The 15,841-nt window shown below is 36.8% G+C and overlaps 1 protein-coding gene across 1 annotated transcript in view; it reads left to right on the top strand.

The window, feature by feature from the left end:
- Window positions 1-3,841: 3,841 nt before the first annotated feature.
- LOC139728036 (O-acyltransferase like protein-like) overlaps window positions 3,842-15,841 on the top strand; it is a 35,045-nt gene continuing 23,045 nt past the window's right edge. The window contains exons 1-8 of the mRNA XM_071639000.1: window positions 3,842-3,899; window positions 4,490-4,599; window positions 6,330-6,513; window positions 7,094-7,263; window positions 9,632-9,701; window positions 10,699-10,795; window positions 11,974-12,308; window positions 13,588-13,755. Coding sequence (XP_071495101.1) covers window positions 3,842-3,899; window positions 4,490-4,599; window positions 6,330-6,513; window positions 7,094-7,263; window positions 9,632-9,701; window positions 10,699-10,795; window positions 11,974-12,308; window positions 13,588-13,755 — 1,192 coding nt within the window. The remainder of the gene's footprint in view (window positions 3,900-4,489; window positions 4,600-6,329; window positions 6,514-7,093; window positions 7,264-9,631; window positions 9,702-10,698; window positions 10,796-11,973; window positions 12,309-13,587; window positions 13,756-15,841) is intronic.

Genomic DNA, 15,841 nt, shown 5'->3' with positions numbered 1-15,841 from the left:
TCTATTGAATATTGCTGCATTCAAGGGAATGCCTTCCCTTTTACTCAATCCACATGTTTATAGGTGAACTTGTCCTTTAATTTCGGTTTACTGTACAATTAATGTTTTGTCCCTATTCCTAAAATATGTAACTTCGTAATAAACATGTTTGATGAGGCTTGGCGGGACCCTCAGGTTAAGTGGCATCAGTGAAACATTCATCCCAATTGATTTTGCTTTTTGATTGTTTTGTTTTGTTTGTTTGTTTGCTTGCTTGTTTGTTAGTTAGTTAGTTTGTTTGTTTGTTTTTGCAGGGATTACATCTTCTAAATCTGGACAATCCGACTCTTGAAAGATTTAGTCCAATCCGATGTATGAGAGGGATGTATCGACGGGTTAAAGACTCTTTTATAATCCATGATATCGATAATCTTCATAAAGAAAAAAGAAGAAGAGGAAGTCAAGAACAGAAAAGATATAAAAACAAGCAAACAAACAAACAAACAAACAAACGAACAAACGAACAAATTAACTACATAAACAGTAGATATATAGCAAGACAAACAAAACCAAACAAAATAATCGGCTGACTATACATACATGGGAATGAAACAATACTCATGGACAAAACTTTAAAACAATGACGGCAGCACGTAAAATAAAATTCGGAACATAAAAGAAAGGGAGGAAGAGTGCTGACGCAAATAACCAGCAGAAATGTCACATCCATGACTGACAGAAAATGAAAAAGCAACTGGTACGAAGAAATTAATGAAGTCCAGTGTACCATACAATACATTTTTATCAAGTTGGATACAAAAAGATTTTTACAGGCCCTACGCACTTGCTATTGATAGTTGTGCGTACAAAAATCAGATAAAATGAGAAATCCAAAGTACAATATCATGTAGAATCCCTTTGGTTGGATAGAATATATTTAGACCTTGATTCTGAATACCCGTGCCAATTTGAAGATCCTCATGGATTTTATTGCATAGGTCTACGTGTAATGTAAGTTCGAATATTCCAGTGGGTTGATTTTTCTTCAAATCTGGTCATCATACTCCAACCAGGACTGAAAAGGGGGTATGTTAAAATCTCATAAAATGAAAATATTTTGTGCAAAATTCTGTTTATCACTTGGTGACGATTAGGACTAGATGGTAGATGTTTTGTAGGCCTATTAGATGAAATATTACTTAATGGATACCTATATGGGTGCTTGGGCGGTACTGACAGTAATTGTAGAGCAGTATGGTTTCGTTTACCAATGTTTGTTCGCCAGTATTTTGCTCAGAATAGTTGCTTAAAAATATTGAAAGAAGAGGGAAATGCTCCTCGCGAGGTTTGTTGCAATTGAGTAATGCTGCAGCAGTTATACATGTACATTAACATGGCACTTTGTCTTTTGTAAAATCAAATGGATTAAAGGGATGGTACAGTAGGCCTATTGGTGGAGATGAGAATTGGGCTTTTAACTTTTTGCGAGAAACCGAGAAACTACAGAGCATACAATTTTAAGAGGAATTCAACGTTCATTTGATAAAAATCGGGTTTGGAATGACCGAAACACCCCCCCCCCCCAAAAAAAAAAGCAAAACAAAGCGATGGTAATAAAGTGTGGGTCCCACACTTCATTAGAATAGCTCTTTTTTTTTTTTATATCTCAGCCATTTCAAAACCATTTTCATCAAATGATGAATATCGAATTCCTCGTATAGAATTACATGCTCTTTCATATTTCATAAGAGGTTTCTTATTATCTCACTAAAAAAATGTTAGAAACCTGAAATTAGGTCTCAACCAAAATTGCACGTTCCCTTTAAAGCAGTAATTGGCTCCGCATTTAACGTGTTTACTTTAAAACGACGAAATGAAGAGAAATACACCCCAACATCTCAGGAATGACCAGCCATGCCAGCATTCAGAGCCAAAATTTCCTTCAACCGAATCAAGAAGGTCTAATGTCACAAGGAGAGCTAAGAAAACATCCCATTCCACCAACCCTCAAAATGACGCAATCATTCCTTATACCTTGGTACGGTTTGTTTCGAAGTTACGCAATGATATGATTTTTAACCCCATATAATATAGCTCATGTGACCACTGCATTTTGAGAACACAGTGATTACCATTCTTATCGAAGCAGGCTATTTGCTGCACGTTGATTGTCGTGGTTACTATTTGCTCGAGTGCAACTTAAGACAACCAGCAAATGAACGCACCTATTTGGCACACTGTTAGTTGTTCTTCACATTGTTACAAGGTCAAAGGCAGATACCCATAGTAGATTTGACATACTCATTATCGCCGTATCAGAGTTGAAGCAGAGGAAAACGCATTTTATATCATCCATCTCTCATAGTAACTCCTGTATACCCTTTCCCCCTCGCTCTCGTTAAAGGTAGTGTTTACCATTTGGAGCAGTGATTAAAAAAAAAAAATGTTAGAGACGTCACATTTATTTTGATGCAAATGTGTATATCAGTAATTGTATCACAAAATATCCTTTCATGTAAAATAATTGAATGAATTCAATGAAGCCTAAAATATAACGGGATATCACTATTTTTCTCAATAAAGTATTACTGTAGACAGTTTTGTGTAGAAACATTTGTTTCCATTTTTGTTCATATTTTTTTTTACACCTGTCAAGTCATATCATAATGAATTAAAGGAAGATATATTCGTTGTTTCTATTCCACATCCTAGTACTATTTGTAAGCACTAAAGCTGGGTTTTTATTTCATCTGCAAATGATAAATAATGCCTTAAATGGGTCTTCGATATTAAGTCTATGGGGAAAATAACGACAAAGGTCTTATTATAGATGGATATGAAAGGAGCTAAAGAAAGCAACTGAAGGTGAAACTTTCATATATTTCACATATGTTTTTTCTTCTCTACTGATTATCCCATTCGACAATGAAATGAATTATTCCGTGGAAGAATGAGGTCTTACTTCAAGAACTTTTAGACAGTAGAAATCCTGTTAATTAAACGACAAAAGTAGAACATGTTTAACATTAGTAATCAAAGTATGTAGGTTTTATACGTGTTTACAAGAACCTGCTCATCCGCATAGACGGAGAGCAACATTGACTCGCTGGTTGGAACGTGAAGACGAACGAAACTATTATCTTTGTCATTATTTTGCCTTCACAAATATAGTGCAACCCTACGTCAAAGTTAAAACAAAGAAATCTTGTATGGTTAAAGGAGAAGAAATACTGTTTGCTTGTGTGATCGCAAATGATAATTATCTGTCCAATCTCTACCCTATATCTGGTAAAAGGAGGCAGCGGACAAACGTGCAATGCATGTGAGTGTTTCTCTTCAAAACTTGACAAACATGGAGAACGAAGACAACCTCTCAAACAGAGTATTATACCTCTGATTTTGATCACTTGTCATTTGTTACCTTTTGTGATATGGTAGGAGAGAACATTTCTTGCCCCCCCCTCCCGCCTCCCCCTCCGCCTCCACCACCTTTTTCCTCACCATACTGTAAAGAGATGTTCCTTAATCCTTTGTGTACTTTGAATAACGATTAGCACAGAAAAACCTAGAGCGATTGACTGTCCAAAGTCCCTGGCATAGAAAGGGTTAACCAGGATTACCGAGCGTTACATAAAAAGACCAGAGTAGCCGTATTTGCGTTGATGTACAGGAAGGTGAATGAGCTCTCTGAGCAGAGCGAGCCAGATTCTGTATCGGGTCTAGCCGCGTCTCTCCTTCTGCTACAGTCATGCAACAGTTAGTTGGCGGTGCAGGAAACTTCAAGATGGCTGCAAGAGCAACTTCCGGACTTTCCTTACCTTTGCTTTTGATTGTCATATTAGGGATAGCGTGTAACCTGGACATGGCGGTAGGACAACTGAATCCACATGCGGAGAAGTTTTTCTCAAGTATTCCCAAAGGTTGGTTTCAAACTGCTTTGAATTATTATCATGTCCGGTATTTTTTCGGTTTTGTTTTTTTGTTTGTTTGTTTGTTTGTTTGTTTGTTTGTTCGTTGTTGTTGTTGTTGTTGTTTTTTACAGGATCTATCATAATAATACAATAACTGGAGCAAACTTACATCTATGCAGAAAACAAAATACAAACTTACATCTATGCAGAAAACAAAATACAAACTTACATCTATGCAACAAATGAAAGTGTAAAATTCATCGATAAGGAAGTTACATTGATTCGTTTGAATGGTCGCTCGTTTTCAATGCATCGAATAGTACTGGCAAGCCTCTTTGAAAAAAAAATGTACAAGATCGAAGTACGTCGTCAGAAAAAGACAGAAACAGAAATCATGTAAATAGAACGACTGAAGACAAAGTGCCATGAAAGCCAACGTGGGTAAAATAAAGCATAGGTATCGATGGTTAAATAATATCAACAACAACAACAACAACAAAAAATCCATGTGACGAAAATAATAATCTTACAATACTCCAACAAGCATCAATGCAGAAAGAATCACAATTTGATAGTACATTCTTTATGTATGTCTTTAGCACAAGATGGCTATGAAACTATGTCCGCTCTGAAGCAGCATTTCGCCGAGAACGGAATGGACTATGACAGCGTTGCTGAGCTCATGAGCGATGACGTACGATTTGTAGAGGTAAGTCAGGAATTTAATTATCCATGGAACATATTTTGTTGCTTGTTGATAATGCACAATCGACAATTGTGTGGAATGGATGGACATGTGCATTTGTTTCATGATGAAATTGTTGGTTCTTGCATCGTGTTGAAGATGAATTGGAATACACAAAAAATTCGACAATCATGCAGCAACGGGATTGGCGTTAAAACTAATTAAAACTAAAACTGGAACATTCGTAGAAAAATCGTTAATTACATCCGCATCTTTGTCAGCCAGATATCGTGGAAATTATTAAACGACAAAGATTTATTTGAAAATTAGATTTTTTTTTCACAAAACATTTGTCAGATAGGTTCACGGTTTTATACATTATACTTACATTTTTCCTTTCACGTCCTTTCAGAAGTTTTCATTTGCGTTATCCTTTTTTTTTCTAAAGTGACTTGCTACGAGAGAGTGAATAATATTGTTTCATCCAATATTTCGGAACATTTTCCCGCAAAGCAGGAGGGTTCTTCTTTTAGCATAAAAAAGTGTTGTTACTACCGATGATGATCATGATTATGTTGTTTGCAATGATTATATTGGTACAGTTGACGATTATGATGACGGTGATACTATACCACTTTATATGATGATACTTTATTATAGCATCTTTTGATATTACTATTGCATGTTGTGATTACGATTACTATTTAGTGTGACATGATGAATAATCATGATTATCAATTCGCAGTTAGAACATAACAAGTTAATCTTTCTTTTTGGAAGTCCTTAAGTGAGCACACATAATGGAATTCCGAAGTTTTAATCATGACCAATTACTAGTATCACCAACACCTATCAATGTCGATAAACCAATATATAATCCTCTTGTTCAAAGAAGTCCTGGGAACCAACACTTTTCATTTGTTATATCAAAATTTCGTTATAGTCCAACAATGAAACAATTTATGAAGATATACTGATAATACAGATGGTAATATTTGGGACCTGAATAAAGTATATTCCGTTGTTACGAGAATGTCATTATTTCAGTCTTCTTCCTATAATCTGGAGTGCAATGAATTCATTGGTAATGCCCCTACATAATGTAACGATGTGCACTTAATCCAGATTGCTATGAATGCATGTGAATAATATAGGATATGCTGAGATTGAGGCTTGTAAGATTAGACGAGGTGCTAGAGAGATTTATCGAAAATTCCAGACTCTGGACTTCTGAATATCTGTTCTCTCAAAATTCTTAGAATAATCACACAGGTTTACTTTTTTTTGCCAGTTTCCTTCAAATGGCTATCAGTAATCATTATTGTGCACTTTTAAAACAAATGTCGACGAGATGAATGTCATTTATCTCGTGATTGTACTTCAGTCTTTACATATTTTGTGTTACTGACAGTTTACATTAAAAAAAGAAGACGTGGTATCCGCTCTTTACGTATATCAAGGATTTTAGCTGTATTACGTGTGGGGGAGGGAATGCGCATTACAATCATTGTTTTTAAGCATTCCTCGGTATGTCTAGAATTCATCTATACCAAATTTAAAGCATTTTGCAAACCTATAAACTTCGTTTATTGATGGCCTTTATTGCAATGTACAGCTGTAATTTATGCGTTTAATATCTGCAAAAATATCTATGTTTCTGTTGGGAATGCAAACGTGAATTACTGAATAAATGCATGGAACTATGGTCTCTCTCCTTTTGTCTTTATTGTTTCTTTGCACGTTCTTGTCTAAAGTTCATGACGAACGGTCTGAAAGATGTGGCTAAGAAGGCGAAGATCCAAGTATCACCCACTGGAGACCGTTCGTACATCCTGGACGGGGAGACTGGTCCCCTGGGTGTGGTCTCCGCCCGGTGCATTGACGACAACCTGCAGTACTTGAGTGACATACGGAATAATGTCCCCTACGCCAGAAGAAGTAAGTTTCTTCCTCTTGCACCCGACATCGATCTGCCCTTCTTTATATTATTTATTTATTTTTTATCTATTCTATAATGCAGGATTGACCTGTATATAGCTTCCTCTTTCTCTTTTTTGTTGTGCTTTTCCTATTGTTATCGTTTTTATCTTTCTCATTAAAATTATTCCAGCGTAGGACTTTCGCTTGATGAATACAAACGCCCTCAATCATGTTTAGAAGAAAAATACAAAAACGTTTCTCTTTCTCTCCCATCCACGATTCCTTTCTGTCTCTCTCTCTCTCTATCTCTCTTTTCTTCTCTGTCTCTTGTTTTTATTGTGTGTCTGTGTGTACCTCTCTCTCTCTCTCTCTCTCTCTCTGTCTCTCTATCTCTATATGACAAAATATCTATCTCCCTATCTATCTATATATCTATTTATCTATCCTATCTATCTATCTGTCAATGTATGTATGTATGTATGTATGTATGTATGTATCTATATGTATGTATCTATCTATCTATCTCTTTCCATGCATCTCTCTTTCCCCATCATCCCTATGTGTTTTGCTGTTTTACCCTCTTTCTGTCTCTCATTAGTGTACAGGTCTCGCGGCCAGCTGCCTTCAGAGAAGAGCCTGTATACACTTGGTTTCCAGGACTTCGGGGACTCGTGGCTATGCGAGTCAAACAAGGAGAATAAAACTTCCGGTGTGCCCGCCTTCGACGGCCAATACTGTTACAGTTACATCTACGCGTATGGCTTCCCGGTATGTACACGCCGAGCTAGGCGATGTTACCTACATCTTGTAAACATACGAAGAGTTTGTTCGCAAAAACCGATAAGTCCATATTTGCCAAATGGAGATATTTGCGATTAAAGGTCAATAAAAATAAAGAGAAAAATAAGAAAATGTTTGCTTCTTTTGACCATAACTTCAAATATCTACCTTATATGTAGTGACCAATATATCATTTAAGAGGTATTATTTTGTACTTTATGACTGAGACAGTACTTCAAAATCTTCAAAAATGGACTTATCGGTTTTTGCAAACAAACTCTTCATTATTACAGTCTATCTGTAAAACAAAGATAATTGTAACGGCGATTTCTTTCCATATTTAAGTACAGACCTTAAAATTTAAGGGGGAGGGGGAGGGGTTACCTCATAATTGAGGTAACCCCTCCCCCTCCCTCTCCCCCTCCGGGTTTTTTTTGGGGGGGGGGGGTGGGGGCAAAAGTCGAAAAAGACTTAAAAGTTTCTATGCCTTTATTCACAGCAAAGATTTCAGTTTGTGTACTTCTATATTTACAAAAAAGTTTTTGTGCTGCGAAGATACATAGCTCTCCACTGTTAGGTTGTTTTAATCAAAACAACTTATATTCTTTTGAACTTTGACCTCACTCTTCTTCCCAAAGTCAACAAGGACACATAACAATGTTTTGGCTTTTTTTTTTTCATTCATTGAAAATTACTAAGTGCGTACTTGTGAGATTACGTCTCTGATAAAGACTAGTTTGGTATGACAACTAACAAATTCTTCAAATTTATTTCAATTCAATTCAATTAAATTCATTTCACTTCGATTCCATTCATTTCAATTCAATTCAATTCAATTCAATTCATTTTCAATAATCATTCATACTAAATTATGGTATGAGATGTCGTATCCATTTCATTCGCTCATTTGAAATGAAGCTTTGGGTGAGAAAAATTGTGACGCCAAACATGCGATACACGAGTGCAGAACTTTTTTCTTAGTTCTTATTTGTTCTTCTAATATTCCTTCAATTGCTAACACTCCTCGTATAATCATTTTTATCGCAAATTCCTCTTAAACCGTTCCATATGGGAACCTGGTGGCTAGTGTATTAAGTCTATGGAGATTACATGATTCAATAATAATGAAATGGAATAAGATGGGCTCTTTTTTCAAAACTCATGAACACACTACTCCTTTGAGGTTTTGAGTTTTCTGCAATTTGTCTCCCTCTAACAAATGAAATGTGTAAGATTGCAGCTGCTCTCCTCCCTCGTTGGAAACTGACCACACACACGCACATACGCACACGCACACACACCAATAAACACACATACACAAACACACACACACACACACACATGCTTTTATTTTATTCCACGTCTTCTGCTACTAGAGCAAAGTTTCATAGCCTTTGAACGATTTATTCGATTTTCATAACACTTAGTGTGATGATGTGTATCTCCAATTTATCTGCATTTGTTGAATCCGCCTGAATCCGCATTATAATGAAAGCTGCCGGCTGCCGGCTGACAGATTTTGTTCACTTGCGTATAGAAATAACTTTTCAGACTGTAATTACGTGACGCTATTTGCATAGAAAAAAAAATAAAGCTTGGTCAGTATAACTTAACCCGTTTGTCACAACTGTTTTGTGGCAGGGGAAATACAGCATTGCGTCATACTTTGACAAATCGAATCCTCCAGAACCGATAAGTAGATGAAGATAAGGAACCAGATATTCTTTATAACGCTGGGATAGGTGGGGGAGGAACGATGAGCTCCCTAGACCTTTTGACCCCCTAATAACTATGAGATATGTACATTGACTTATTTAGCGCAATTATTTGTCGGCAGCAGTAGGGTTCGGGAATCCACAAAAAGGAGCTACTGTTTTCTCTATGAGATACTGTGATATCTTTTGCAAAGACTACTACGCTGGTGTATGCCAACACTACTCAGAATAGGCAAATAGGGACGAGCGAAGAACCATCAGTTTTGGTATTTGAAGTGTCGCCTAAATGGACGCAATGAAGACCAATGATATCGTCGTATAATTGATAACAATGGTGAAGATTTGTAATGTATACCGCCAAAATCAAAACAGTTGAAAACGTGATTAACCGAACAGAAGAAACACAAATCTGACATGATTTTGATGGTGATCGCCACTTCATTCTTTTTTTAAATTTCAAAGTTTATTTCTCTTTTAGGCGAAACATAAAACATTTCACTTCACCGTAGAATAAAAAGAATATACAATAATTGAGGAACCTTCAAGTAATATTACATTGTGATTAAGAACGGAAGTGGTCGAAATAAAGTATGCATTAATGAATGTACTACCATGTTCAATAATCGTCTCGTTTTTCACAGATGGTCGGGTGGGGTATATGTACACCGAGTACATGTACCCAAGACGAAATACAGGCTGTCTATGCCATCTGTGAGTAAAAGATCACTTCTCTGCATGTATGCAACATGCAATAAAACATCAATTGCAATTGACTGTCTTGACAAAGACGTTTGATTATTTAAAGTTGTGTGTCAGAATTTTCATTGCAGTCCGCATAATTACATAGATACCTGCTTGATTTTTTTTTTTCTGTCAGTACTCAGTTGTGCAAACTTCAAATTACAATGTTATTATCTCTTCAAGCAGTGTCCCTCGATTATATCTGTAATTCCATTTTATAGAGAATAATTTCTGTGCACTTGGGAAAACGTCAGTATGGACAAGCATCCTCAGAAAATTTCGCATGCAATTGATATTTTGGAAAAAACGGACTTAATTGCAAAAGGGGATATTTTCCTCTTGCCATTTTTTTTTCCGGACAAAATAAATAACTGAAAATGATATTGCATGAATATCTGTAAGTTGTCAATGTTTTTGGTTTTGGCAAATCCTCTTTTGTGAATTCAGAGATTTTCAATACTCGCGCCTCTTGCATCATATCTTATATTTGTCCGCAGCAATCCAAGTCGAAATTTATGCATTGTGTCCGGATTGATTAGAACGAGTTTCCAATCAATTCCAGTTTTCCCTAATAGGTTGCTTACAATGAATACTGACAGTTTTGCAAGAAGAGCTGTAGGGCTATCGATGTGCATGCTCCATGCCTGAATATATGTGCATATGTGTAAGAAATTCAGCATTATTCGAAATTTTGACATTTTGATTTTAACACTTACCTTTGATAAAATGAGAAAGCAAAATGTAGAAAGCAAACCAACTGAAAATTCGAAAGGATTTGTATGGAATTAAAACATTGCAATTTCTCCATGTTTCGGAGAAACTTTCACAAATCTCCAACAGCCCAAGCGAATTATTGACTATGTCACATTGTATACTAAGAAAAAAGTAAGTCCTATATCTTGCTTATGTTATACCACTGTGCTGTTGATGTTGATTTTCAATTTTTCTTTTCGTTTGATCATCGCAGGGTGGTTTGTGCTGGGAGCGAGGGAATCGATGTTCGTCGTAAGCGAATGCAACTCACCTAATTCGCAGCCCTGGCGGGACTGGGATATCGCTTTCCTGTAAGAAAAGCTCTCCCCCCCCCCCCCCCCCCCCACCCGTTTGATTTTGAATGGGGTATTGCAGTCACTCATACACGTGCCTCCGTCATACACCTGCCTCCGTCTCCCTTTATACAGTTGACTCCCAATATAACGAAGTTCTCGGGACCTGCAGTTTTCTGTCGTTAAAATAAATTTTGGTTGTACCCGAACAAATTAAATGATTAAAAAAAAAAAAAACAGAGCGGGTAATGGTGCGGAATGATTGTTTTACTTCGTTGTATTAAACTGGAATTTCGTTATAACCGTGTTCTTTATGATGGGAGTGCACTGTACTTTATTAGATTGATGAGGAATTCGTACAGAAATGTTATAAATACAATATTCAAGTCTGAATGTAGACAGCATTTAGCCTAAATTTTTGGAAAATGATGATTTTTTAAAACAATAATAAAAAAGATAGAAATCTAGCGGTAATGCCATCGGTCTTGCTTGTCCAAAACGGCTTGCTACACGTTGCATGATTTTCATGACCTCTGTGGCAGTCACAACCCAGTGAGTTTGTGATGAGATATCGATGAAACGTGACGAACATGATTATCCAATGGTAAAAATATCTAGAAACTTATCTTATGAAGTGTATTTGTACCATGGCATGATGGCTGACGAGTTGAAGTCTTGACAAGGAGAAGTGCAGTGTTCGAATCAAGTTTCGCACACACGAAAAATACGTTTTCTCCCTAGAGCCCCCTTGACTAGACTTTGGTGCATTGATATTGGGGACAATGAAGACAATGACATTGTCCCTAATGAGAACTGTACTTTAAGTAGGAAATCACGTTGTTTACGAGTATTGATAGCAACAGTATTCAATAATTAATTATTGAACTCAACGAATTCTACTTCCAGTCAACGAAATGTAACATCATGTTCACATCGTATTAGGGCAGTTACCCCCCCCCCCCTGTTAGATACTTAATTAAGTGGTTAGAATAAAGACTAGGGTCAAATTTAGGGTTAGAGTTTGGGTTAGGTTTAGGATTAGGTTGAGGATAGTGATTATGGTTAGGGGAAGGGGAAGGGAAAGGGTACGGGGTAATTTCCCAGGGGGGTAATTGCCCTTTTTACATATGGGAAAACTGAACAAAAATAAAATGTATAATCGAGTCATGTCATGAACCTTCTCTCGTACTGTACAGTTCAATCATGGCGTTTATGGTAGCTTTAGTAATGGTCGGCTCTTCCTACGAGTTCTTCTTTCACAAGCGCGTTCTCAAGAACAAGGTCCTCCGGGCGCCGATCAAAGGAGCGGAGGAGAACATCTACGAAGAGACGATGGACGAGAAGAAGATGGTCGATTCGTCGGTTGATGACCCGGAAGCAATCAAACACGCAGCCGAGGTGAAAAATGGCGGGATGGTGAACGGGGGCTTTCAGCACGACGAAAAGAACCTATCTCACAAACCCGCATCCCTTGGGGTCGCCGAACGAGGAGAGGTTCAGGAGAAAAAACCCAAAGTCAATCTTGGTTGGGGTGAGCTGAATTTTCGGATAAACATTTCATTTCCATCTGCGTTGGAAATCTAGGCAAGAGTAATTTTTTTCTATTTCACAAGATAAACAATGCAGACTGAGTAGCAAAAAGGAAATGTTCAAATTAATGCAATGATTTCTGAACATTGAAGTAAAATTAATAGAAAGCAACTAATGTAAAAGTTGATAGCATCCCATTGCGTCCATAACGGACAGTAATACGAAAAAAAACCTAACAACAACAACAACAACTTCACTTTGAATGGAAATCTGACTGTAGGCTGAAAATATTTTGGTGTGTATTCCAAGGCAAAAATATAGGGAAAAAATGGAGGAAACATTGTACTTCGAGTAGCCTTCGAAAACTTTTTAGATTTTTTTCGGATATAACTGCCGCTACATATGCCGAATCGTACACTTAATTCAGCGAAAATGCAATTTCCAAAAATGATACATAATATGTTATATTTGAAGAAAAGCGCCGAACTTCTATACTTCTGATTCCATGACGTTGAAAGTTGAAAGTCTGTTTGTAGTATTTAGCAATTGTCATTGGGAAACAGTGCTATGGACGCTGGGAGATGAATGGTTTAGAACGAGGAGGTGAGGTGGTCTAAAACAGAAATATACCCACTGTGTAAAAACAAACAAACAAACAATCAAACAAACAAAAAAACATTGCAAATCCGGTTCAAGGTATCAGAGGAGCATAATAATACTTTGACACACTATGGCCCAGTAATTCCAACACCCCAATGCTTACAAAGTTCGGTAAGCGTCAGAGATACCGGTTTGCAAACATGAGCCATGGCCTTCCATATCAGAACTGAGATCTTAAAGGGAACGTATAGTTGTTGTTCATACCTAATTTCAGGTTTTTAACATTTTTGTTTTTGGTGAGATAATGGGAAACCTCCTATGAAATATGAAAGAACATGTAATTCCAAGTGAGATTCAACGTTTATTTGATGAAAAGTGGTTTTGAAATGGCTGAGCTATCCAAAACAGAGCAATTCCAATACAAGGTAGGATCCACCATTTGATAGGATCGTTTTGTTGTTAATTTGTTTTTGTATGTCTCAGCCATTCCGACGCCGATTTTCATCTTATAAACTTTGAATTCCTCATAGAATAATAGTTATGCTCTGTATTATTTCATAAGTGGTTTTTTTTTCGGTATCTCGAAAAGTTACCAGTCCAATTCTCATCTCCACCAAAACTATACTATCCCTTTAAACAGCTTAGTTGTCTTCTTTTTTTCGTCTTCTATACCAATCAAGCTATACTTGATGGAATTCTGATGTCCTTCTCGGCGTTAACAAACCTTCCCAAGATGCTCAGTGCCAAGAAGTCCTCCAGCACACTGGCGGCTCTGAACGGTATTCGGGTCTTGAGCATGTGGTGGGTCATACTCGGGCATACCTGTCAGTTCTACTACGGATACTTCGGTGAGCATTTCAATTGGCTCATTTCCCTTCTTGTTTAAACGTAAAATTTGTTTACTTACAGTTTCTTTGCTTGCAGGCAAACTTCAGCCCGCGTACGTTCCCAATGAGGTAAACATGAGCTACATTTCCCAAGAAGGGAAACCTTAGTCGCATTTCCAATGAAGCCATCAGCCCAGTCAAGCCATGCCTAGATGCTGTAGATGGTCTCCTGCTTCAAATGTTACTACTGCCTTTTCTGTAGGCACCTATATCTATATGGAAACAATATCATGGAAACATAAATGTTTAACAATGGCATTTTCATGCATGTGATATAAAATGCACTTTTGCATTGCTCCTTTGTCATTTGGTTATGTTTTGTCTAAATTTGTCACAATCCATGTATATAATTCAGTTTGACTCGATTTGAGAAGCAGAATAAAAACCAACGAACGAACGAACTTGATATTAATGATGATGACAATAATTGGTGCAATAATACGCTCTATACTGAATGCCTGCTGCTGCATGGTACAAGGTATCACTGTACATACACCAATGTGCACCAAGTGAACAAAATGTACGAGAATACAAACGTGTATGTTTCAGACTGTAAACAAAGCTCGACACTAACGGTGACCCGGTGGCCCGTGGCCACCAAAAACGCGCGTCAGGCCACCCCAATTTCAGAAATGAAGATTTTGGTGGCCCAATCAGGCCACCAAAAAGTCGGATAATTGCCTTTACTTTTGTAGATGGACAGAGGTAACAATCGACTCCGTAAGATTCTAAAATATATGTCAGATGTTTGCTTTTTATTTTCGAAATGAATAACGGTAATATTCGACTCCGTATGATACTAAAATATGTGTCGAATGTTTGATTTTGCGTTCGGAAATGAAGAAGGATAACATTCGGCTCCAGAAGATGATGAAATAAGTGTGGAATGTTAGCTTTGATGTTCGGAAATGAATACTAACAACATTCAACTCCGTACGATGAGAAAATCAAAATGCCAGCTGTTTGCTTTTTATTTTGGAAATGAATAACGGTGATATTCGGCTCCGTATGATACTAAAAGAAGTGTCGGATGTTTGGTTTTGCGTTCGGAAATGAATAAGGATAACATTCGGCTCCAGAAGATGCTGAAATAAATGTGGAATGTTAGCTTTGACGTTCGGAAATGAATACTATTAATATTCAACTCCGTACGATGAGAAAATAAATGCCGGATGTTTACTTTTACGTTGGAAAGTAAATACCAACAACATTCAGCTCCAGAAGATGCTAAAGTAAGTGTCGAATGATCCCTTTGACGTTCGGAAATGAATAAACATGATATTAAACTCTATATAGAGGGTAAAATAAATACCGGATGTTCACGTTCAGGTGAATGATAACAATAATGACTCATGTTTGCTTTTATGTTCGAATGTATAGCAACAACATTCAGCTCCTGAAGATGCTAAAATAGATGTCGGATGTTAATTTTCCTCTGACGTTCGGAAATGAACAACAATAATATTCAACTCCATATAGATAGTAACATAAATACCGGATGTTCACGTTCAGGTTTGAAGTAAAAAGCAATAACAGATCAGCTGCGGAAGATGCTAAAATGAATGTCGAATGATCCCATGCCCTTTGACGTTCGGAAATGAATAACAATGATATTCAACCCCGAATGATGATTAAATAAATGTCGGATGTTTACTTTTACTTTCGAAACTAAATAGTAATAAAATTCGGCTAAGGAAGATGCTAAAATAAATGTCAGATGATTGCTTTTACATTCGGAAGTGAATAACAGAAATATTCTGCTCCATACGATGCTAAAATGAATGTCGGATATTTGCTTTTAAATTTCAAAATGAAGAACAGTAACTTTTAGCTGCGTTTGATGGTAAAATATTTAATGTCTGATGTCTACCTTGACGTTCAAAAATGAAAAGCAGTAAAATTCGGCTCCGTACAATGCTAAATTGTAAGATAATTCATTTCACTTTCGGAAGTGGACAGCAGTAACATTCGGCTCCGTACGATAATAAAACAAATGTTGGATGTTTGCTTTTTTAATTTTAAAATGAATAACGGTAATATTCTGCTC

This window comes from Diadema antillarum, unplaced genomic scaffold (genome assembly GCF_040938485.1).
Source record: "Diadema antillarum isolate AM-2024a unplaced genomic scaffold, OU_Dant_1.0 seq00000162_RagTag, whole genome shotgun sequence".
In the NCBI taxonomy this organism is placed as follows: domain Eukaryota; kingdom Metazoa; phylum Echinodermata; class Echinoidea; order Diadematoida; family Diadematidae; genus Diadema; species Diadema antillarum.
The sequence above is the reverse complement of the archived record's forward strand: the minus strand, read 5'-3'. Positions and strand labels throughout refer to the sequence as shown.